Source organism: Quercus lobata, chromosome 10, assembly GCF_001633185.2.
Source record: "Quercus lobata isolate SW786 chromosome 10, ValleyOak3.0 Primary Assembly, whole genome shotgun sequence".
Classification (NCBI taxonomy): domain Eukaryota; kingdom Viridiplantae; phylum Streptophyta; class Magnoliopsida; order Fagales; family Fagaceae; genus Quercus; species Quercus lobata.
This window is the reverse complement of record NC_044913.1, coordinates 13617234-13642333: the sequence shown is the minus strand read 5'-3', so window position 1 is coordinate 13642333 and position 25100 is coordinate 13617234. Positions and strand designations below refer to the sequence as shown.

Below are 25100 nucleotides of genomic sequence, written 5' to 3'. Positions count from 1 at the left end.
GTACAGTTGTACGTAATCATTATATTTTTTGCCGCAGATTACATCACCAAAAGGGCACATCTGTTGGGTCTGGCTTAGGCCAACCTCAATTCCTAACAAGCACCATTTTCCCTAAAATATATAGTACAAGGTTTGACTAGTACGGTGGATATAAGAAGGAAAAATATAATTTAATTGTAGATTTATTAAAATTCAAATCTAATAAAGTTTGGTTACAAATTTGGTTAGAGTCTTAGTCCTTAACTCATAATATGAAAATGAAGGAAAATGGGGCAGCCTGAGGCATTCTCAGCAAGACAAATTTGTATGATATATGCACACAAGGCATAAAAGGCAGATATACATGATTGTTCAAAATATAAGATATAACCTCTGCATATGACCTCTAACAGGGCCAAAATGTCACAGTAGTACCGTTCACTGAAATATATATCAATCTATCTCTGTTTCGAAAATATATAAAGATCTATCACTTTTTAGGTACTTGAGTTCTATAGAAAAATTTTGTGGCAATTTTGAAGGTAATTTTTTCAGAGAACTCAAATTATACGACAAACTCGAGTTTCACATGAATTTAAAAAAGATGATAGATCCCTACATTTTCAAAATAATGGTAGATTGATATATATTTCGGTAAACAGTAATATTTGGCCAATTTGGCCCTTCTAATGATCATTGGTAGTTTATATCAATGGCCTAAGGCGCATATTTGGGTAACAATCTAAACTTGGGTCATTGCTCATAGGTCATGCTGAAAGAGTCAACTACAAGGGGAAAGTACTTTCCCAATCAATCCAGATTTATACAACAATTCATTATCCTGCAAGGGGTACAACATGAATAAATTCCTGAACACAAACTGGCTACATATGATCTGTTTTTATGCGAACTTTTCTGCCATTCACATTTTTAATGTTCAATAAATAATCACCTACGATCCATGGAAAGCTCAAGTAATTAAGGCCTTCCCGGCAATAAGTAGGGTGATAAGTAACATGATACCATGCTGAGGCCATCTGCTGACGCTCATGCATTTTGCAGCAATCTTCAAACCATTCTTTAGTATCTCTTTGTAGCCTCTTCACTGAGAGCAGAATCCGATCCCTCAAATCACCATATCTCCTGTTATCACGCTGCAAATATGCTGCACGTTTCCGCAGATTACCCGTCAGCAATTCATCCTCACTCTCAGCATCATAATATTTCATTAAGGTACTCATTTTCTCTGTATACTGGTCTTTATGTCTTTCTGCAGTTTCAAGGAAGGCCTCAAAACCGTCCACTTCAAGATCATTATCATAAGCTTCTTTAGCAAACTTCTCCAACCAGACCAAGTTTGGCCTTTCTTGCACTGCTGACTCAACAAAGGCATGGTAGAGCTTCCCCAATACGCTGTTGGAGGTATACATGGGCTTGTCTAGCCTCTCCATGAAATCTGGAAACTCCTTTGGTTTCAGAACCCTAGGCATTTCAGCTGGTGCACCAGTCTTTGCAAAGTCAACGGCCATTGAGTGAAGGTTTGCCAACTCTAGACATTTTTGACTTCGGGCTTTATCTGACTCACGGTCAGCATGAACTAAATGTGCGGTAGAGATGGCACCCAAAGTATCATTGATCATGTAATCAACAAAAAACTTTTGGATTTCCTGCAAGTTCACCAAGACTATGAGAAGAGCAATAAATAAATCACAAAAATATAATTAAACTTCTATTTCAACTCTAAAGGGTAAAACTAAGTTTAGAAAATATACCTCTAAGGTCACATCATGATCCATTTTCCGAGGTCTTCTCCCTGTGTAGTCCATTGGGGGCTCAGTTTGACAGGGGATCAGATCTTTGTCCCAGCTTATGAAGAACTGGTCTCCATCAAGATCACCACCAGAGCATTCATTTGGATGTGGCCTGTGGACACAAATTCTTGACACCATTATTATCTGTTTAAGAACTAACCATCTCTTCATGCCCTATTATGTGTTGTTATAACACACAGCTCAAGACATTGTTGTAGGAAATGACTGCCCAGTGCAGTTAAGTGACTAAACAGAATGAGATGTTAACTGCAAGTAAAGGTGGTTAGACAGAATGAAATGAAAATTTCCATTTCCTGGCAAGGGAAAGTGGGTTTCATAAGTAGCTGCTAACCAGGATGCTAACTAAAAATGCTCCTGTGAGAAGGCATTAGATTGTCACAATCACTAATGAAATGAAAATTTCCTTTTCCTAGCAAGGGAAACTGGGTTTCAAGAGTAGTTGCTAACCAGGATACTATTAAAATTGCTCCTGAGAGAAGGCATTAGATTGTCGCAATCACTAATGACATAAAGTGTAAATGCATCATCTAAAAAAACAAAAAGGAAGTAGTAAAAATAGTAGTAAACTCAGATCAATAATTTTCTTTAACAACAATAATAAACAAGGGAGAACTCCATGAGGAAAGGAATACAGATTTTCCACTAAAACCAAGTCAATATTAACATATCCCTAATATGAAATTAACAGCCTAACTTCACTACACAGTGACATGCCCAAATGTAAACTCTACAGTTCATATGCCGATAGTACCTGTTAACCTGATCTTGTAATTTATAACAATCTGAGGACCTAAATACTTTAGGATAGTCAAATTCGGAAGAGGAGTTTTTCATGATATTGTCAAATCATTGTGGTAAAATAAAGGTTGAGCAATGCAATGGTTCTAATAATTACACCTCACTAATGTACCATATCTGGTGCAGCCATAATAATTGCTGACTCTAATCCAAATATGTAAATTAAAAACAATTAATCTAGAGATGCGAAGTATACCGTTGTCCTTTCTGAGGGAAGATAAGGCAATCCACCAGACCCTTCTCCTCTAATTCCACTTCATAGATAGCCTCAAGAACTCTGATGTCTCCTGGGTGAAGACAAGGGTTTTTGGTCACAACAACCTTCCCTACTACTATACATGTTGTCTCATCCACCTTCCGGAAGAAACTCTGATCCTCAGATTGTAGTTCTGCTTTTGTCATGGTAATGCGGACATACACTTGGCCATAATTTAAAATACCGGTTTCATCCAGGCAACCAATCAGGATTCGACCCTTTGGGACAAATATTCGACATCTACTTTTCAAATCAGACAAGAGGTTCTCATAATGTGCTTGAAGCATCATTGAGAGATAAGGTTCCTGATTTGGCTCATAACCCTGAAGCAGCATTTTTACCAGAATGTTTCTAGAATCTGATCCATTCAATATCTGTAAGACCTTTATAGCTGCCTCTCTATTGGTCAACATTTTGCCCAGCAGACACAGTTGTTCCTTTTGCATTGCCTCAAATGCTTCGTCCTTTACTCCCAAGGTAGACAGGAGGGTAATAATCTCTCGATTCAAATAGCAGGGCATGGAATCACTCCATTTAGTGACATTAAGCATCCTGTTCTTTGATTCAAATTTTTCCATACTTTTACGCAGAGATAGCTTCCGGTAGGAATTACGGTCAACAGCAACAACACCTTTAAATCCACCATATCGAATTTGAAACGCTGAAGGGGTTTTATTTAATCCACACTTTTGAGCAACTAGCCAAGCAAAAGACTGAGAAATTTTTCCAATGCCATCTGAGAAGCAGTACTCAATATCATCCGTGATCACTTTGATATCAGGAATAATCTCTACATCTTGTCCAGGGACCTCAAGTGTTTGCATAGAGGAACTGAACAACTGACCCATCCTTGCTGCACATTTAGATACACTGCGAATCTTGTTGAAACACCCCATCCATTCTCTAATATCTTCTGCTTTTACTTTGTCATTAGAAGCAAACATCCAAACAGAATTTGATCGCAGTTGACTAGCAGAAAAAGCTAAAAACTGAAATCTTTTAGCTCCAATCACAACCCCATCTCGAAGAACAGTCAATATGCGATGATATATTCCAGTTCTAAAAGGTTTGGCAAAAATACCTCGCTGGACACTTGTGGAAATGGCATTTGCAGGAAGCTTACTCCAATCCTCTTCAACAAAAGTAACTCTCATAAAATCTGAAGCATATGTTGCAAAATTCTTCACCACATAATTAGAAGTTTCAAACTCAGGTCCCAAGCAATAAATCTTTGACGGGGTAATTAGTGCTCTATGACAACTCATTACATTTTGATCTTTTAATCTATTGTAGGAAGAGGGGGGAACACTCTTACGGTTTCTTTCTTGGATATGAAATTGAGTCTTTACAAATGGTACAGGCTCATAACAAGTGGAATTTAGCTTGTGCAACTTCTGAAGAACCATAAGAGCAGTTTCAACATCTTTCTTGCTAAGTATCTCAATCAGATCAGTACCTGCAGCAAGGCTAATTTTCTGGGTATGGACAAGGGAATTGAGTTGGAAAAGGATCTCATATGCTAAGTTAGAGGCCAATTTGTATTTCACAAGTGGAACTATCTCAGATTTTGAAGAGAATTCCTCTCCATCCTCTAAAATTAGATCATTCATATCTTCTCTATAATGGGGGAAACTTGTAAAAAAATCTGAACTCGTTAATCCTTCAATTTCCCAACAAAATGAAGTTGAGTGTCCAATTGACTTTTTACTAGAAAAGTCTATCGTGCGAACCCAACGAAAGTCAAAATCTTCCTTGCAGAAATTGTACCGATCAGCACTAAATTTTGAAGTTATATCAGGTCCAGAAATTTTCTGATAGATCCTTGGTCCATACTTGAGCTGAGAGAGTAGATTAGTACAGTTTTGAGTCAGAGTATTCTAAAGCCAGAAACCAATCAACAGGAGTAAGTAATGTCAGAAGATAGCTATAGTTATTGAAAAATGGTAATTTCATCCAAGTGTTCTATGCTACAAACTCCCAGTCCCCACTTATTCCCTCTTTTACAACCCCAAGCAAATGATATTACAAGGTTTGAGTAAAACATCCTTATAAAGTTGCCAGTGTTCATGCATCATCACAGAGACTTTACCAATATAAACACCTAAGAGGGAATTTAATCATTACCAAGCTCATTATGCCTTTACTAATTCATTTGTGAAGCTATCTGCAATAGAGTCAAAACATATACTATTTATAAATAAACTCTATAAATTCATCAATACAAACCTATCCTTGAATCCTAATCAACAAGATAAATTTAGTTAAACTCACTATCGTCTCCACCTCTATGGATTAACTATCAACTTAACTTAATAAAGAATCTTCGAAAAGGTTGTCAGTTACATCATGCAGGTAATTTACTGATGCATTCATTATTTAGTAGAATAAAAAGGAAAAAAAAATCCAGAAACTCCTATAACAAAGGAAAGAAAATTTTTTCAATTTTCATAAATCTTTTGAAACAAAGGGGGCAGGGAACTACCAGAAGGGATAGGCTGCATTATTATGCAAGTATCTACTTCTTGCTTAGCACAAAAATGTGACACAAGCTTTGGCAGCAATTGCAATCATCCATATTGGGTTCACATTCAACTGAATCTACCCAATAATCCTTTATTCCACAATGTAAATCAACTCACAGCCTATTGATCATACATTCTCAAGAGAACCAGGCTAGACAAGACATTTGTCACAAGACACGACAAAAGAATAATAACAGAAATTGAAATGAAAGTGTACTTATTGCACCTCTTCCCTAGAATGTCCCAAATTAAAAACATCTTCTATCCTACATTGTACACCAAGATAGCAGCAAACACAATCAGACAAGGTAACATCAACAAAACCCAAACCAAAAGAAATATCTCAGCATACATATCAGACACTGCCACTCAACAAATTTGAGACAAATCTCAAAACTTTTATTTTGAATTCAAGGAAAACATTGACAGATAAATTGGCAAAATCTTTGTTTTTTTGTTTTAATAAGTACTTGAAAAGGAAAAACAGAAATGTTCCCCGTAAACAAGAAGTGTGGTAGGGAGGCTACAAACATATACCAAGAAATTACTCCAAACTAGAAAAAGAGTGACTGCTTAAAGCAGCCGTCCAATCATACAAAGAATGTACAAACAAATATTTTATCTCCAACAACGACCTTTCAACCCTTTCAAATGTACGTTGACTGATGTTCCCAAATAGTCCACATAATACATAATGGAATCTTCCTATTTTGTAAATTCTCGGGTTGAAAACAACCCCTCTTCCTCCACCAAAATCTCAAAGCTTTTCAATTCGATTTTAAACAGGCTTTTACCACCCATGTTTGGGAAAAAGAAGCAAATTTGAGAGACTACTGCCTCTCCACCCAAGGATCTCCCAATTTAGCTGTTTAACAACAACAAGGGTGATCCATTAAAGGTGCTGATGTTTCCCTAGGGGAAAGCTTTTCGCCAATCAGAGTTTCCCGAAAGCCATAAATCAACCCAATGTACCAATAACATAACATAATTCAATCAACAGATACACTAGCAGAAACCATTAACACCCTATCTAGCTCTGTAACTAAACTAGAGAGTAATAAAAGGCATAAAATTGTTCTCTATTCTCTCATTCTTATTCCTACAAACAATCCAAGACAGACCAAACAATCAATCAAAACTTGCTTCTGTTCATATTTAAAAAAAAAATAATAATAATAATAAAAATAACACACACACACACACAAAAGCTCCAACACATTCATCATTCTTATTACTACAAACAATCAAAACTTGTTTCTTTTCCTACGAAAAACAAACAACAAAATCAGCACAAGCTACAACACATTCATCATAAAACAACAAAGACATACCAAAAAAGCAAGAAAAACAAAAGTAAAAAATCAAACCTTTAAGACCAAGGCATCGCCATCACCATCAGCAAAATGACTCCGAAAAGTATCCAAAACATCATGAAACATAATCTCAAGTTTATAACACTCCCCACCTTGCCAAACCCAGAACTCGACCCTTTCTCTCTCGGGCATAACCCAGACCCTCACACCCTCCCAAGAATCCAACACACTCATGCAACCCTCTCGAGCTATAAAACCCACATGCAAAACACAGTTATCTAGGCGGTGCTTTGGGTTCACGGGGCGTGGGACGATGTCGTCGTAGGTTGTCTCGGAGAGTCTGAGAGTTTGGGACTTGAAGGTGAGAGTGACAGACATGGCCTTGGACTTGGCCTCGAGAGTGGTGAACTGGATTCGACCGAAGCTTCGGGGCTTCCATTGCTTGTGCTCGGTGGAGATTTCGAGGGCGAAGATGGAGTCACCGCCGAGCTGGGATTCGAGGAAGTGACGGAGGTCGTGGGCTGTGATTGTTTGAGGAAGGTTTGAGACCCCAACTGTGGGTCTCTCCGCCGCAACAACACTCATTGGTTTGCTCTGCTTAGTTGCGAATACTGAGAGTATCTAAGCAGTGAAGTAAAGAGTAAAGAGCGAAGAGAGAGAATCTAAAGAGACAGACCCAAGTTTGGGAGCTTTAAACGAGAAAACAGGAAAAAGTTTCGCCCAACACTTGTCTGTGGTGGTTTTTTGTTTTTTTGTTTTTTTTTTTTTTAAATAAAAATCATTTGTCCTTTCCCTTCTTGGAATAAGAATTTTTTTTTTAAGAGACAGTGCGTGGGTTAACATTTTCCATAACTTAATAAACAATAACGAGTGAGAGAAAAAAAAAATTAGGGTCCTTTGGTATGTGTGTTTAAAAAATAGTTTTTAATTTTTTTGAAAATATATGTGGATGAAAAGTGTGTGAAAATACGTATAATATTGTTTAAAAACTAAAAACATGTGTTTGAATTCACGTGCTGAGACCTTATTTTACAAAATGGTATTATAAGAAATTTGTGTGAATCCCACAAATAAAGGTCTCATAAGACACCTTCACCTGGAGGCTAAAGAGACTACTCTTTATATTCTCATTTTCTAAAGGAAGGACTAATAAATTATACTCATCGCAATGAGGCTTTTTTTTTGGGGGGGGGTATGTAATCATAATTTTTTATTTATTCATCCTTTTTCGTGCACTAAAAATCTGTGATGAATTTGAATTTGTTGAATGTCTAGAGTAATTTTTTAAATTTTTTTAAAAAAAATGATAAAAGATGAGGAGGAAAATATGTGTGTCTGTTTAAATTTCAAAAATGATAAGAGATAAGGAGATTACAATGTAATTTTAGAGTGTGCCCATTTATATTTAAAAAATAATAAGAGATGAGAAGAAAAATATGATTCTTCTCTTTTAAATTTCAAAAATGATAAGAGATAAAGATATTGTAAACTGCTAAGAATATGAGTTTAGTAGGAGGTTTTAAATTATGTGCCTTTATTTTATGAATCTGTCCGCCTTCCATAAATGGCTTGGGTTAAAATGGCTTAAAAACCCCTTAAACAGTAATATAAATATAGAAGTTGGATAAGGAATTTAGAATGGTATTTAGGGAAAAATGCCCACATGCCCCTATACCTTCAACTACCGGCCAAAACACTCCATGAATTATTATGTTAGCAAATTTACTGTGTAAACTATACATACTTATCAAATCTGTATTTCAGTTAGTCTAACGTTAAAACATTAACAGAATAAGGGTCTATTTGGATACTGCTTATTTGCTGAAAACTGAAAATTTATTGCTGAAAATACTGTAACAAAATAATTTTTTAAAGATATAAATGGTCATATAGACCATATACCCCTCCTGTCATGCACACTCAATCCCCCTCGTACAGCATTGGTCATATAGACCATATACCACCCCATGGTCACTCCATGTCATTCATGCCCACTCTTGGACTGCATATAGATCCCATGACTACAGGCCTCACTCACATTTCATCTGTTACATCATCCTCCCCCGCAGTTGTAGGATCTTCAATTGTTGGGAGTCAAGCAAAACAGCCAGATGTAAGAATGAGCAGGTAGTTGGGTTACAGTCATCCCCACAAGGTCGACCTAAATGCACAACAAAAGCACCTCCTTGTGGGACAGGTGGTCACAAAGTAGGACACAAGGCTGGCCCCACGGTATGACAAGTCATTTAATGTAATGAATATTGAGTAACTGCTGTTATAGTTGGTATTAGAATTCATGTAATCCATTGTTTGGTTGTAACTCCATCTTTGCAGCAACTCGAGGAGCCTCACTAAGGAGATGCAGTACCCCTTCCCCCACATACCAGACACTATACGAGACAGCATAAAAGTAAAATGTATTAGGATCAACACCCCATCTGAATGTGTATGTAAATTTTGTTATTGGGTTTTCAATTTATTTATTTTAGGCTATATGTAATATATTGGATGACTTTGACCTTTTGACCATCATTGGGAGAGGGGCCTTTGGAGAGGTTAGAGATGTGGATATTTTATAAACTACATACAAGCTTCGTTGTCAAGATCTTCCCCAAAACAGTCTTCGTCTTCGTCTTCAACTACTGGAACTGTAGAGGATTCACCTCGATGTGTACAAAATTGATCTTCATATCTATTTCCAGGTTCGCTCTCAATTGTTGTTGGTGTCTCTTGAAAAGGGGGTGTATAGCCTCCCAATGTGGTGCATCGATCATCTAGGACTGCAAACTGTAGAGATGTAGTTGTTTGTATAATTTCCTCTACGCCGACTTCCGCACGCGGCTCCAAAGTGACGTACAACTCAAAATTTGCTACTTGTTCCCATTTCTACATCTTACTAAACATGAATTTCACATGTTTGTCCTCTGTTATCGCCATATATTTGTAATTAATGCATTAATTGAGGACTTCATGTGGAGAACGGAAAGAAATACGTATGTCATGCAAAGCAAGGTTCACTTGCAACTCTTCCATAATTTTTACTTTCAAATCATTCAAGGTCTTTAGCTTACGGCATATCATCATATAGTAGCACTGGATACCCGGACCTTGAAATGAGAATCCATCATAAGGGTTGACATTGCTAAGGGGTCCACCGTAGTATATATTTATATGGATCATTGTCAACCTATAGATCATCAAGTGCAATGGTGTTAATGACAAATTTATATTGCTCAATCAACATCAATCACAAAACTTTGCGTATGAAATGCCAACAATACTAACCTCAACCAAATTTGCATATACTCACCTCAGGTCACATACAAAAATAGTCATTACCAATTTCATATTCTTTTAAAATTCCAAATCATTCTAGGGGCATGACTTTCAAAACCCATTCAAATAAGTTATGATGAACAAAAATATTATATACCAACCAGTTATCCATTGAAATCTCTGTTACAAATCTTAAATAAATATATCTTGAAATAATTTATGGTAAAAAGACTACAAATACTATCTTAGGTATCAAACTCATAATCCATTTTGTGGTGGGACAATTTTTGGAGCCCAAACCCAATCGTGTGAAGTTTTGATCCAAAAAGCCCAACACAATAAATATAGTAGAGTATGGGTTTAAGAACTAAGGTTAGATAAGTTGGACAAAGACTTGCATGGGACAAAGGTACACATGAGCAAGAACACAAACTATTACGTTGAAAAATCTTCTAGTCCGAGGAGATTCAAAGTTATATTTGTGTATACAGACCAGTGCATTAGAATTTCTTTGCATGCTACAGTCTTCTTGCCTTTTCTTTTCTTTTTTTATCCCCCTCTCTTTTGGGGGTTTCTATACATTATATAAACCCTCTTTGCCATCTGGGCTTTACACTTGTTGATCATCCAAACTTCTATTTGAGCACCCATCCCATCAAACACCTCTTTCAGTTCTTTGTGAGTTACGGTGGCCTAGGCAACACTGTTCAGGAGTCTTCTCCACATTAATGCGGCCAGGAAGGTTGTTGTAGTGCATTCAATGTGGTGGTGATAGCTTTTACTGAGATATTTTGTATTTCCACCCATTTCACGTATTTAGGGGATGAGCTTTAGTGGTTTGGATGTACTTTTGCTCCGGGTTTTCAGTGTCCGAGGAGGAATTCCTCCTCGGACCTTTTTTCTTTATCTCCCGTGATAAGGCTTAAAACGTGAATCGCCCAGAGCCCAACTCGTTATTTTGGGCCGTAGCCCCCACACATTTCATATCCATGATAAAGACCTAAAAGTACTAAATATTCCTAACAATTGATCACAATATTTAGTACTAAATGTTCCCAATAATTAATCATAATATTAATTTTATAAAAAAACTTAGCATATTATCACAATATTTACACTAACAAACAAAACAAAGCAAATATTCCTGTGGGGCCCAAATGATTTATGGGCCAAGCCCATCTACTCGGGGAGAATCCGAAGGCCCAAGCCGAGGAGGGCTATGGCCCAAGCTCGACAAGATAGCCTATGGATACCGCCGAGGACAGTTCAGTCCTCGGCAGACCCAAAGTTCCCCCCTAGAAAAGGGGTAAAGAAGGTATAGGACGGAAACTTGGAGGAAAGATCTAAAATATCCTGGGAAAGCTGCTGTTACTGCCATTTAATGCTCTGAACCTGACAGAGCCGCATTCTTTGGCTTTTACAACCATCCCTAACGACTTTGAGTATGGACTGATAGGACAAGTATCAATCTTGGAAAGTTTAACCCTACGCGTGGACGAAGGACAGTGGACGCGAGCTAGTATAAAAGGAAAAGTAAGTAATCTATGGAGGGGGTTGGGAAAAATGGCCAAAAACCAGAGCCTCCCAGCCCACCTCCAGGAGAAAGACTCCAGGGATGAAGGAAAACTTAAACTCGTACGAACATCGCGAAAAACCCACCGCCTGTCAACCAGGGCCTAACCTTCCAAACCCACACTCTACAAATGATATTGTTAGGGGCCTTTTTACGTGCGAACCCGACACTGTTACGGTCTGCCACGAATCGCGTCCTTACAATTGGCGCCGTCTGTGGGAAAGGCTTGTGTGTTGGTATAGGATGTGGGTCGATAGAGTTTCTTCGTTATTTCTAACCGTTGGTTATAGAGTTCTAGTATAAAGTTCTGCTAGGGGCTACGTTTCTTGACCAGAGGCTTGGCTGAGGAGCTAACTCCCTTAAAGCCAAGGTCTCCCGTAAAGAGCAAACTAGGCACTTGATAGCGTTAATCGTATGGATAAACTCTAGGGGCTTGGTTGAGGAACTAACTCCCCTAAAGCCAAGATCCCACACAAAGAGAAAACTAGGTTTTGGACAGAACCAGGGCATTGTATGGTCCACGGACTCAAGCCTATGGGGAAACCAACTACTTTGATGATGGAAAACTAGGTTTTTGACAGAACTAAGGCATTGCATGGTCCACGGACTCAAGCCTATGGGGAAACCAACTACCTGGATGATGGAAAACTAGGTTTTGGACAGAACCAGGGCATTGTATGGTCCACGGACTCAAGCCTATGGGGAAACCAACTACTTTGATGATGGAAAACTAGGTTTTGGACAGAACCAAGGCATTGCATGGTCCACGGACTCAAGCCTATGGGGAAACCAACTACCTGGATGATGGAAAACTAGGTTTTGGACAGAACCAGGGCATTGTATGGTCCACGGACTCAAGCCTATGGGGAAACCAACTACGTGGATGATGGAAAACTAGGTTTTGGACAGAACCAGGGCATTGTATGGTCCACGGACTCAAGCCTATGGGGAAACCAACTACCTGGATGATGGAAAACTAGGTTTTGGACAGAACCAGGGCATTGTATTGGTCCCACGGACCAAGCCCTATGGGGAAACCAACTACTTGGGATGATGGAAAACTAGGTTTGGACAGAAACCCAAGGCATTGCAATGGTTCCTCGGAACTCAAGCCATGGGGAAACCAACTACTTGGATGAATGAAAATCTAGGTTTTTGGATAGAACCAAGGCATTGCATGGTCCGTTCCAAGCCTATGGGGGAAACCACTACTTGGAATGATGGAAAACTAGGTTTTGGACAGAACAGGGCTTGTAAAGTTTCCATCGACTCAAGGGCCTATGGGAACCAACTACTTGGATATGGAACTAGGTTTATTGGGGACGAACCAGGGCCATTGTATGGTCCACGGACTCAAGCCTATGGGGAAACCACTCCTGGATATGGTAGGTTTTGGACAGAACCAGGGCATTGTAAAGTCCTCGGACTCAAGCCTATGGGGAAACCAACTACTTGGATGATGGAAAACTAGGTTTTGGACAGAACCAAGGCATTGTATGGTCCTCGGACTCAAGCCTATGGGGAAACCAACTACTTGGATGATGGAAAACTAGGTTTTGGACAGAACCAGGGCATTGTATGGTCCTCGGACTCAAGCCTATGGGGAAACCAACTACTTGGATGATGGAAAACTAGGTTTTGGACAGAACCAGGGCATTGTATGGTCCTCAGACTCAAGCCTATGGGGAAACCAACTACTTGGATGATGGAAAACTAGGTTTTGGACAGAACCAAGGCATTGTATGGTCCTCGGACTCAAGCCTATGGGGAAACCAACTACTTGAATGATGGAAAACTAGGTTTTGGACAGAACCAGGGCATTGTATGGTCCTCGGACTCAAGCCTATGGGGAAACCAACTACTTGGAGGAGGAAAGCTAAGTTTTGGACATTGGTCTAGCGTGCATCGCGCAGCACTCAGCAGTTATCCCGGTTAGTTCTAAGAGTTTAATTTACTAAGGATTACCATTGTTATACTTGATAATACTTGTGAGTTTAAACCAATAGGAATCTGTGTTAAAGCATTTTTCTGCCCGGAGTATCATCAAGGGCAAGCTTATATTTAATATTCATGCATAAAGTAGTCGTTACGGAGAAGAAAGATATGTATAGAGAGATAGACACATATTTTATTAAGACAAAGGAACAGTACAGTGTACAATGAAAAGCTGAAACAAAGCCTACACTGAAGCTAACTACGTATGTAACGAAAAATACAAGAGAGTAAAGATAAAGCCGAGGAGGTAGCACAGAGGAGAAGTTGGCTACTGCCTCGAGACCTTATTCCTCCTCAATGCCTTTGCACGCCCATAACTCAGGCAGCAAAAGAACCCGACTCGGGGCCTGCATCGGTGGAGAAAAGGTGCAGGGAACCTGACCTCAGGCTAACACCATCTACAGAAAGGGTGCAGGGAGCCGGAAGTTGGGGAGCCCCCGCAAAAATTTGCCTGCCACAGGGCAGACGGCGCTGATCGCGGAAATTCCTTTTTCTGACCTACCAAAAATCTGGCATGACCAGAACCTGCTTCGGATTTTGACTAAAAGAAAGAGGAATACCATCTTCCTCCTGTCAAGACGGAGGACTGGCTTGAATCTGTGCCATCCTTGTCCGTACCATATCACCTTGAGGATTCGGTGCCTTTGGAGCGTGCGGAGACCTTTCATCCCCATCCGCGCCTCAAACGTCTTGCTTTGAGGCAGTGGCACTAGAAAGAGAGATCGCGGATATGGAAGAAATATGGTTCTGAAGGGAACAGGAGAGGTCATGTGCAAGGGAAGTGATCCTCTATCCCATTTATACCCAGAAGTAAACCGGTGGCATTTAATTCACGCAGCGTCCCAAGGAACGCTACAGACAAAACGTCTCTGGCTCGATTTCCAACGTCGTCTGCAACCCTGAGGTTAAAGGAGTCTCGAGAAGGCGCACCTCGAACACTGGGACGCCAAAAAGTACCGCGTGATCAAAGACTATGGAAATACCTCTTAATTTGTGGGCCCAGTAAATTCGCGGCCCAGACCGGTTCAGCATATGGGCCCAGGGACAGAACCAAGGCATTGCATGGTCCTCGGACTCAAGCCTATGGGGAAACCAAGTACAAAAAAGAAAAAATCACAAGTTTTGGACAGAACCAAGGCATTGCATGGTCCTCGGACTCAAGCCTATGGGGAAACCAAGTACAAAAAGAAAAAATCACAAGTTTTGGACAGAACCAAGGCATTGCAGTTTATGGGGAAACCAAGTACAAAAAAGGAAAAATCACAAGTTTTGGACAGCAAGGCATTGCATGGTCCTCGGACTCAAGCCTATGGGGAAACCAAGTACAAAAAAGAAAAAATCACAAGTTTTGGACAGAACCAAGGCATTGCATGGTCCTCGGACTCAAGCCTATGGGGAAACCAAGTACAAAAAAGGAAAAATCACAAGTTTTGGACAGAACCAAGGCCTTGTATGGTCCTCGGACCCAGGCCAATGGGGAAACCAAATACTTGGACAAGGAAAGGTTTGAATTTTGTAAGATGGGTTACTTGATAAAAATGTCAGGTCACTTCATCCACGGCTTAAACACCATAAAAAGGTTAAGACCAATAAAGTTGTGAGGAAGGTGATGAAACGCCCCAGCATTTAGTCGTATAAGAAGGTTGCTCATTTGGTGGGTGATATATCTTCAAATGGTTATTCCTCACATGGCATCAAACCTTCGTTTTACTCCTCGGCTAGTATGGGGTAAGTATTACTTTTCACTGATCGGCCTTATTGTGCCAAGCGTTTCTGTTAAAGTTATGGCGACATCTTTTTATTATCAAGTATTTTGGTCTTAGTCGTCATTGATTTGGATGTCATATTATTGTGCCGAGTAGCGTTTGTCAATAAAAAAAAAAAGAAAAGGCATAGAGACAAAACATGCGAGATAAAATAACAGCAATTTTTATTAATACGAAAAATTATTACAACGTACAAAGAGGGGCTCAGACGAGCCTATACAAAATGAGAACTGCCTAAGCAACAATTACATCCGTAGTACATATAAGTAAACTATCAGGCGTCTTTTAAACTCGTCTTCAAAGTCCCTCCAATCTCTGTCTCAATACTGCTCATATTACGATAAGAACCTGCTTTAAAAAAAAAAAGAAGAAGAAAAAATGGCGGAGAAGGAAATAGTAAGGAAGAAATCAATGAAGAAGATGGAAGAGATGAATGAAGAAGATGGAGGACATGAGTAAAGAAGGAGGAGAAGAAGAGAGAAGAGATGAAAAGAAAGAAAAAGGAGCAAAAGAGGGAGAAGTGAAAGCACCAGGATGGATCTGGTGCTGGGAAGACTAAGAAAGGGAGACGGAGGATAACCCCAGTGAAGGAAGAGAGGAAGAAGTAGAGACACTTAGTCTCTGCATCGATTCTGACTCCCAACACACTAGAGCCATACTAGGTATGCTTATAGGAGAGCGGTTGGTACTGATGATAGGTGTTCTCGACTCAGTCACGCCGAAAGTTGGGCGTAACAAGTCCCTGCTTCGGATTTTGACTGAAAGAAGGGTGAGGTTGATTCTGAGTCTTCGCCATCCCTGTCCCGATCGAGTCATAATGAGCTTTATTGGAACATGGCGTTTATGGGAGGGGTTTGGCTTCTGCATCACTCGTTGTTATGATAAAGTATACTACGATTTAGTTTGTGAACCAGTGGGTAAAACGAACCCTAGGGGAGGCCAAGTATTTCAAATCTCAGAAGGATGAAAAGGAATTCTTTACGAAAACGATAACCTCCTCCTTTCCTTCTTATACAGAGGGTGGAGCGAGAGACATTTAATAGGTTCAGATCTCTAAAGGAATCTGCCAACGCCAGCATGCCGGTTCCGTTTCTCCACCCCATCAAAACAAACCGCCGAATTAAAGTAGTCTCGTAAATAGTGGTCATTAAAAGCACGTTTTGGGAAACCCAAACGATAAGAGCGCATCAAGCGCGAAGTCAAAAACTGTCTCATAGACCGGCACATTTCCTGGACAGATGAAGAGCCGCCAGCATTATTAATGGGCCAAATTGATTGGGCCGTAGGAAGAGGTTCGGCATCACCAAAACCCCCCTTTCCAACCAAGAGGTTGGACAGCCGGGTTTTGAGGGGCTATTGTGGGGCCCAAATGATTTATGGGCCAGGCCCATCTACCCGGGGAGAATCCGAAGGCCCAAGCCGAGGAGGGCTATGGCCCAAACTCGACAAGATAGCCTATGGATACCGCCGAGGACAGTTCAGTCCTCGGCAGACCCAAAGTTCCCCCCCTAGAAAAGGGGTAAAGAAGGTATAGGACGAAAACTTGGAGGAAAGATCTAAAATATCCTGGGAAAGCTGCTGTTACTGCCATTTAATGCTCTGAACCTGACAGAGCCGCATTCTTTGGCTTTTACAACCATCCCTAACGACTTTGAGTATGGACTGATGGGACAAGTATCAATCTTGGAAAGTTTAACCCTACGCGTGGACGAAGGACAGTGGACGCGAGCTAGTATAAAAGGAAAAGTAAGTAATCTATGGAGGGGGTTGGGAAAAATGGCCAAAAACCAGAGCCTCCCAGCCCACCTCCAGGAGAAAGACTCCAGGGGTGAAGGAAAACTTAAACTCGTACGAACACCGCGAAAAACCCACCGCCTGTCAACCAGGGCCTAGCCTTCCAAACCCACGCTCTACAAATGATATTGTTAGGGGCCTTTTTACGTGCGAACCCGACACTGTTACGGTCCGCCACGAATCGCGTCCTTACAATTCCCATATGTTGTAATAACATAATTAATCACAATATTTGGTACTAAATATTCCCAATAATCACAATATTAATTTTTTTTAAAACTTAGCAAATAATTTAATCACAATATTTACACTAACAAAAAAAAAATTCCCAATATGTTGTAATTTAATCACAATATTTAGTACTGAATATTCCCAATAATTAATCATAATATTACTAGTCATTATAGATATTTTTTCTTAAGTAGATTCATGATCTTATATAAATGTGTCCAAATATTCAGACATTGGTTTGGCGGTAAGTAATCAAGTTCATCATTCAATTGAGCACTAATGTCAAAACTCAAATAGCTTCACTTGTCATGATTAAATGCAAGCTATCAAAATAAAAGGACTGAACAAAACCAATTTCAAGATATGACTAGTTTTTTGGACATAACATGAGTAATTTGAGGGTGATTACACTTTTTATAATTAATCATAATATTAATTTCAAAAAAAAAAAAAAAACTAGCAAATAATCACAATATTGTAAAAACATTACCTGAGATAAGTGTTGTGTGAGATGAGTGTTGTGTGAGACAGTTTAGGAAAGTTGTGAGTGAAGAGAATATATTAAGAACTAAAGGTGTGAGAGTTGAAGAGATAGGTAAGGAGGAAAACAGGTCCCAGCTGAGACCCACGGCAACACGTGGAGGGCTTGGGACCATTCATAGAAATCGAGTCCAGTAGGCTTGATTTCCATCTCAGTACCCACGTGACCAGAAACTGTTGATGTTGTGGGATGAGACTAGTAAATCGAGTCCAGTAGACTCAATTTCTATGAACAAAAACCAAGTCCATCGGACTCGATTTCTATGTACAAAAACCGAGTTCAATGAACTCGATTTCTGGGCGTACGTGGACACTTTGTCCACCTTAGCTGTTGGCAAAATAGGAAACTCGAGTACAATATACTCGATTTATAACCTGAAAATCGAGTCCTCTAGACTCAAATTGTTAGAAACCAAATATGTTTGAAATGTTACCTAACTAATAATATAGTTTGGGTCTTATAGTTATTTAAAAAAAAAATAAAAAATAAAAAATAAAAACCCCAACTTACCCCCTAAACTAATAGAATAAAAGCATGTGAGATGCAGTGTACTTAAAAGCTAACTAAACCACACACTCGATAGAAAGCTGTGTGAGGAGAGACTAGAGATCTGACCGGCAGAGAAAAGAGAGAGAGAGAGGCGATAAAACCAGAGCCACTTCAGAGAGTCTTCCGGTCGTCTCGCCACCCTTGTACTGGCGGCACTTTGGTGGTTTAGCCATGCCGTTCACCACCCACCACCTGGAATTTTTTTTTCCTCTCTTATTGCTATTTAAATCCACAAAGAACTTTTTTTCCATCTCCATGTGCGAATTTCTATAGTAGAAATTATTTGTTTGGTTTAATTTTTGGGTTGGGTCTCTGTGAATTTTTTTTTTTTCTCCATAAGCCATTCACTGGCTGTTCGATTAAATGCCTGAGAGACATATGGCTACTGCTCTAATGGTTTAACCAATGAAGCCTGAAACTGGCTACATGCATCGGTGGGTGTGCAAAATATGCGCCTAATGTCAATGCTGTAATTGTCAAATATGGAACTCTAATAATTTTTTATAGTAATCTTACTTCCATAGATTAATTTTTTACCATGGAAAAAGGAATCAGTCGACGACATTATGCATCCTTCAAACCAGACTTGATAAATGCCAAAACGTGTACTCAGAGTTGGGTCTCTACTGAACTCAAGTTCATGGTTGAACTTCTCTGGGTTTTGGGGAAATGCAGGAAGACTTCAAATTGGTAGACGAATGAATTCAGTATTGAGTGCATTTGGCTCTTGTGGCTGATACTTTTTTTTGTTACTTTTCCTGAAAGGTTTACTTTCCCTACGAATTGCATATGTACTATAGCTTCTCAGTGTATTTCCATATTGGCATCCTATTATGTACTGTAACTTCTCAGTGTATTCCTTAGTGGCATCCTATTCACATTTTGGTGTTGTACTCCAATGTAGTAGCTTTAGAATCACAGCATTGTATTCTATGTTTTATCTCCTGCTTGACAACAGTGTTTTTACAGTCTTATACGCCCACAAAATATTTTTTTAAAATTACTGCTATTATTTATTTGATTTTGTACATTTCTAAATTGTTGCTGTTATCTGCAGAGATTTCTGAATATCTTTACATAGTCACAGCCGAGTCTTTCATAATGGCTGAGGCTTGATTAATAATCAAGTGGTAACACAACATGTACCCATCATATATGATCTTGAGAGGATAAAAAGCAAGGTTGTACATTGCATTTCTTATTGGAATGGAGGGTCCAAATATGAGGTGAAGTATATTTATGGTGGAAGATATGTGGGGATTTGAATGAGAGGACTTGTGATTGTGGGAGATGGGGATTGAGTGGAATCCCATGTTTTCATGCTGCTTCTGCAATAATTGAGCATGGAGAGCAACTTGAGACTTATGTAGACAACACTAGTGGAAGCAAAAAGAATAAGGGAAAGGCTAAGATTCTAGTGGTAGCAAGATAAATAATTTTTTAGTTCAATATTTTGTTTACAGATGGAGCCGGTATACTTTTGTTTTTCAATATTGCTAGAAAAGTGTAATTATTGATTCATTGAGTGTTATTTTTTAGCAAACAATATACTATTTGTAAACACTCATTCTTATTTCAATCCATGGGAGATTGAGACATATTCAGTTTTTGGTGTTTATGGTATGATATTAGTACATTACAAATTTGAATTACTCTAATAACAAGATTTATTTTCTTTTTTCTTTTCTATAGGGATGTAAGGAATTAAAAGTTTATTTATTTATAATAAAGAAATTAAAGAGCCTTAGAGTTATTGCATAAAGTTCAATTCAGACAAGGACTTCATCATCCTTTATTCCAATGCAAAAACAATGGCTTCAAATCTGTTTTAAATTATCTCACATTCTCAGGCTGTCCATCGAGCATGCAAGGCTTAAACTTGGTTAGCAGGAAAAGTCTTAAGCCAAAAAATATTATTTAATAATTGATATCAAAGCTGTAAGGATTCCAATTGTCATTGGGAAGATGATTAACGGCTAATTAAAATTAATTAGATTCACATGCCACTCTCAAATCTTGTGTCCCCATGCATTTAAAAAACTTGAATGCTTTTCTTTGAGGGACACCCCAATATTTTTATTCCCACACTATGAAAAGAAATAATTAAGTTACATAGCCTGCCACCATTCAATCATTCATAAAAATTGCTCTGCTTGCATGATTACACGTAAATAATAACATGGCCACCTGAAAGTTACATGAAATTATATAAAAGTGGCAATTGGGCAAAAGAATATTAAATTCTTCGTAATTTTAAGACCAAATCAAGAAAATAGAAAAGTCTGAAAGAAATTGAAACGTATATTTACAATATTCAGAATTTACAGGAGGCAAGGAGTATAAAGTACAATATGTTTTAAGTACAAAAACAGACTGTTATAACTAAGCATCAAAGTTCACAAGGTACAAAAACCAGCAAGTTCACAAAGAACATAAGTACATCACTAAATTATCAACTCCTAACCCCTGATGCTCCTTAATCTCTTTAATATCTTATTCAATACGATTTTGGTAATGTAGAATCTAATATAGTCTGCTGCAGGTGATCCATCATATCAGATAATGTAGGTTGAGTAGCCTAAGCACTGGATGTAGACAATTTTGAGGGTGGTACATTTAGCATAAAAGGTGGATTTGCAGGGAGAAAAAGTAGACATTCATCCATGGCTACAATACAAAATTAACAAGAAGATTAATAGAAAGAGTCAAAGAGCTGGGGAAAAAAAGAACAATATAGAAATAGGGAAAAAATACACTGAACTCCTCATCCATAAGCTAAACTATTCCCTTAAAGCTAGTATTTTTACCAGTCTACTTATTTAAATAAAACAATATGAAGAATATAATTCATTGCAAATGGTCAATAAAGAGTCAAATGATTAGTAGCTAGATTGCCAATACATCAAACAATATACACACCATGCTGAAAAATCACTTATCAGCAAGCTTGATAAATTGCAATCTAAATTGTGTTTTCCTTCTCTCTTGTTCCACCAGCTGAAAAGAGACCAGAAAGGAAGAAAATGAGTTAGCAATTGAAGGCGTTGAAAATTAAAATGAAGTCTTTAGCCCACAAAAATTACTAGAAACACATCAAAATAAACTTGAATGCAGTAAAAGGACAATTCCTCTCTTCTTGAATGAGGTCTCCAAATAGAATAGAACATAAATTTTAGCATCTAGCCCAGATTCTATAAATAATTATTACAGTTTTGAAAAGACACCTAAATATTCATTTCTTGCTTTTGGAGTGTGTAGAATATTTCAACCTTGAACTAGTCCTAACTTTTTAGATCCAATCCTGAACAACACTCAATGACCCCGAAGGTGGAATCTAAAATCTAATTTTAACAACTTGGAATTGAGTTCTTAAAATAATGCATCGTCTTATGATCTGCAAAATTGACGCAAAATAATCTAAAACAATAATTCTAGCCAATACTAAGTGTGAGGAAGCAGCCACCATGTCCTCTAAGTCTAAGATGATGCAGTAGCCATATCTCACGTAGGCATTTCATCAAATAGTTGTATAGCATACTCAAAAGCAATAATAAAATACACGTTCACTAAATACTGGCCACATAGGCATCAATTGCAAAACAATATAAAAAATATAATTCATTCATCTGATATATATATATATATATATATATATTAATTTCAAGCCCCAAATTTAATGATTGTTTCATTTGTAAATTCCATTAATTTATATGAAACAAACAAAGCAAAAACCTATCCCTAAAAACTAAACCAAACCAAGAAATTTGCACATGGAGATCAGAAAAATAAAGAGTTCTTTGTGGATTTAAACTTAGGCCTCGTTTGGGAGGAGAGAATGGAATGGAATGGAAATGAATGAAAAGAATAATTTTAGAATATTCTTCCCTTCCCTTATTTGGGAATTTTAATGGAGGGAATGGAAAGCTCATTTCCTTGTTTGAGCGTTTAAGTGGGAGGGAATGAAATGGGTAGGAGGGTACACTCATTCCTCTCTATTCCCTTAAAACCTCAAATTTTCATTCCCCCCAAAATTGGGAGGAATGGAAGGAAATGAAATTAGATTTAATAATTTTTTTATTAAAACTCCCAAAATACCCTTATATATTCAACCCTTTATTTTAAAATAGGGGTCTAATAGTAACATTGTCATAAAATGATTCCATTTCATTCCTTCCATGTTGCTCCCAAACAAGATTACTTATATTCCATTCATTTTCATTCCTTTATTTTAAAGCATCCAATCAAGGTTACTTAATTCCATTCCATTCCATTCTTTTCCATTCATTTCCCTTACTTAAATACATTACATTCATTTTCATTCCCTTATGATCATTCCATTCCATTCCACTCCCTTATGAACTCCCAAATGGAACCTTAGGAAAAAAAAAAAAAAAAAAAAAAACGAGGTTCTGGGTATTGAACGGTGCAGTGGAACCACCAAGGCACCGCCGGGACAAAGTTGGCGAGATGGCAAAGAGAAGCTCTGCGGTGGCTCTGGTTCTACCGCCTCTCTCTCTCTCTCTCTCTCTTTTGCCGATCTAAGGTCTCTCCTCTCTCTTTTTTCTACCGTGCAATTGAATTTGTTTTGTAAGGAAGTGGGGAACACATGCATCTTACATGCTTATTTTGTTAGTGTTTTTATGTTAGACTGAAGTACTAATTTGACAAGTATTTATAGTTTAAGAAGTAAATTTGCTAATATAATAGTTCATGGGGTGTTTTGGCTGGTGGTTGGAAGTTTAGGGAGTGCGTGGGCATTTTTCCCTGGTATTTAATTGTATATGTGCACTCCCAATCCGTAGTTACTGGGCCAATTGTATGGTTGGGCTCACAAATTACTTCTTTTTGTGGGTTTATGAATATCCTACAATGGGAAGTTCCCTAAGACAAAGATTAAGGCTCCTATGGATGGCTAATCAAACTGACCGAACACCCTAATTCCTGAGTGTCCTTCTTCTCTCTCTCTTCTTTAGTTTTTCTCTCTTCAGTGTCTAGCCCCTTTTTTCTCCTACCTTTCCTCTATTTATAGCCTTCCTTTAGTGGGTCAGCAATGATTGCTTTCTAACAATCCTCGTGCGGGTGGGGCCTGTTTGTATTATTCCTGACAGAGGTGGACCCCGCTTTAGAAACAGGAATTTGAATATTGGAACTGGTGCTAGACGCCAAATGGTGCTTGGCGGCGATATTCCCTAAGGTACTACCGAGGTATTCCGGGATGCATTCGAGCAATAATGACACAAGGTTTGAATAGGCTTCAGCCTAACCTGCTGTGCATTTCGCACCAACTAGTCCCATCAATGATGGGCCTATGACCGCACAGCGTACAGCCTTGGGCCCAACAACAATGGGCCTGTAGCCGCATACCGTACATTATTTTTTTTTTCTTCATAATAAATTCGATAATTACATTGCGAGAGGGATCTGAACTTTAAACATCTTCGTTAGAAATACCATAAAGTACTTTTTATCTGATAAGTGTATCATATCATCTACACTTATTTTTAATCACTCAAATTGGAAGAAGTTAGAGGGGAAGGGTTCTAGTATATTAATTTTTTAAAAAATTTTACCCTTAACCTTTTCTTTCTTCTTAAACTTACTAACTATAAACTACAACCTAATTATGTTGATCAAATTACTCATCAAGTTTTCTCTTGCTATGAATTCTTCATTTGAGCGCCATCAGTATTCCCATTAGCCTAGTTAAAACATCATTTAGTCTCATTAGCCTAGTTAAAACATCATTTAGTCAAAAAAAATAAGTAAACTCCCTCAAAACTCTCATACTTTAAGCTCAATATTTTGTCTGAAAAACTTGACAATGTACAGCGTGTTAAATTACAATTATTGAGCATTGTTCACTCAATACACCACTCTTTTTTCTTTTTCTTTTTTAATTTTTTTTTTTTTAATTTCCATTCTCTAACACTCTCTTTCCCTTCATTTGTGAATCTCTCTGTCCACAACCCGCGAGGATCTGTAGGCATTTTTCTTCCAACTCTTCAAACTCTCAAATCTCGTAGCAAACTCACAATCACTCCAATCACTCATCCTAAACCATAGCCATTAATCTAAGTTTCAAAGTAAATCACAATCACTCTTAAAACTCACAGAAAAATCACAATCGTAGGCGTTGTGCTTGTATATAAATAGAATAGAGGGAGAGATATTGATGCTGATGTATATGCATGTAACTTGTAAGTCTAAGTTTGTTAAAATGGTAAAAGTGAGGTTTTTAGACCAACTTTGACTAAAATTGGATTGAGGCTTATTTGAATGATGTAATTGCAAAACATTGTGGTACTCTCTCTTGTTAAATTTATGGTACTTAAAACTATTACTCTAATTAAGTTTATGGGTTCTTCCCACAGCAAATTATTTGCAAATAATAAGTAAAGCTAAAAATTTTATGTCTAATTTATTAAGTGCAATGTGCCAATGTCCCTAAGAAACAGCAGATTTTGTTCTAGATTGTAAAGAATCTTATAAACTCAAGCGAATCCATAGTGTTAGACTTACATATGTACAGGAAGAATATCTAGCTACTACCCATTGGTTATGTTAGGATTGTATTTGATGGTATTTTGACTTCAGTAGTCCGTACATTGTTATCATTAAAAATCATGGTATAGTAACTCTCCTACTCCAACCAACAGTTGAATTGCGATGTGGGAT

General features: G+C 38.2%; 1 protein-coding gene across 1 annotated transcript; it reads right to left on the bottom strand.

Annotated features, from left to right (window-relative positions):
* Positions 1–746: 746 nt before the first annotated feature.
* On the bottom strand, positions 747–7412 carry LOC115963412 (RNA-dependent RNA polymerase 2). The gene is made up of 4 exons (XM_031082407.1): positions 6755–7412; positions 2806–4703; positions 1752–1902; positions 747–1646 (listed from the first exon to the last, which is right to left on the bottom strand). Exons 1-4 carry the CDS (start codon positions 7283–7285, stop codon positions 864–866), a joined length of 3363 nt encoding a protein of 1120 aa, XP_030938267.1. The 5' UTR covers positions 7286–7412; the 3' UTR covers positions 747–863.
* Positions 7413–25100: the final 17688 nt, after the last annotated feature.

Coding starts and splice junctions, on each gene's coding strand:
- LOC115963412 (XM_031082407.1), bottom strand. CDS start 7,285: ATGAGTGTTGTTGCGGCGGAGAGACCCACAGTTGGGGTCTCAAACCTT. Junction 1,903..2,805: donor TTCCCTCAGAAAGGACAACG/GTATACTTCGCA, acceptor TTGTGTCCACAG/GCCACATCCAAATGAATGCT. Junction 1,647..1,751: donor ATCATGATGTGACCTTAGAG/GTATATTTTCTA, acceptor GTGAACTTGCAG/GAAATCCAAAAGTTTTTTGT.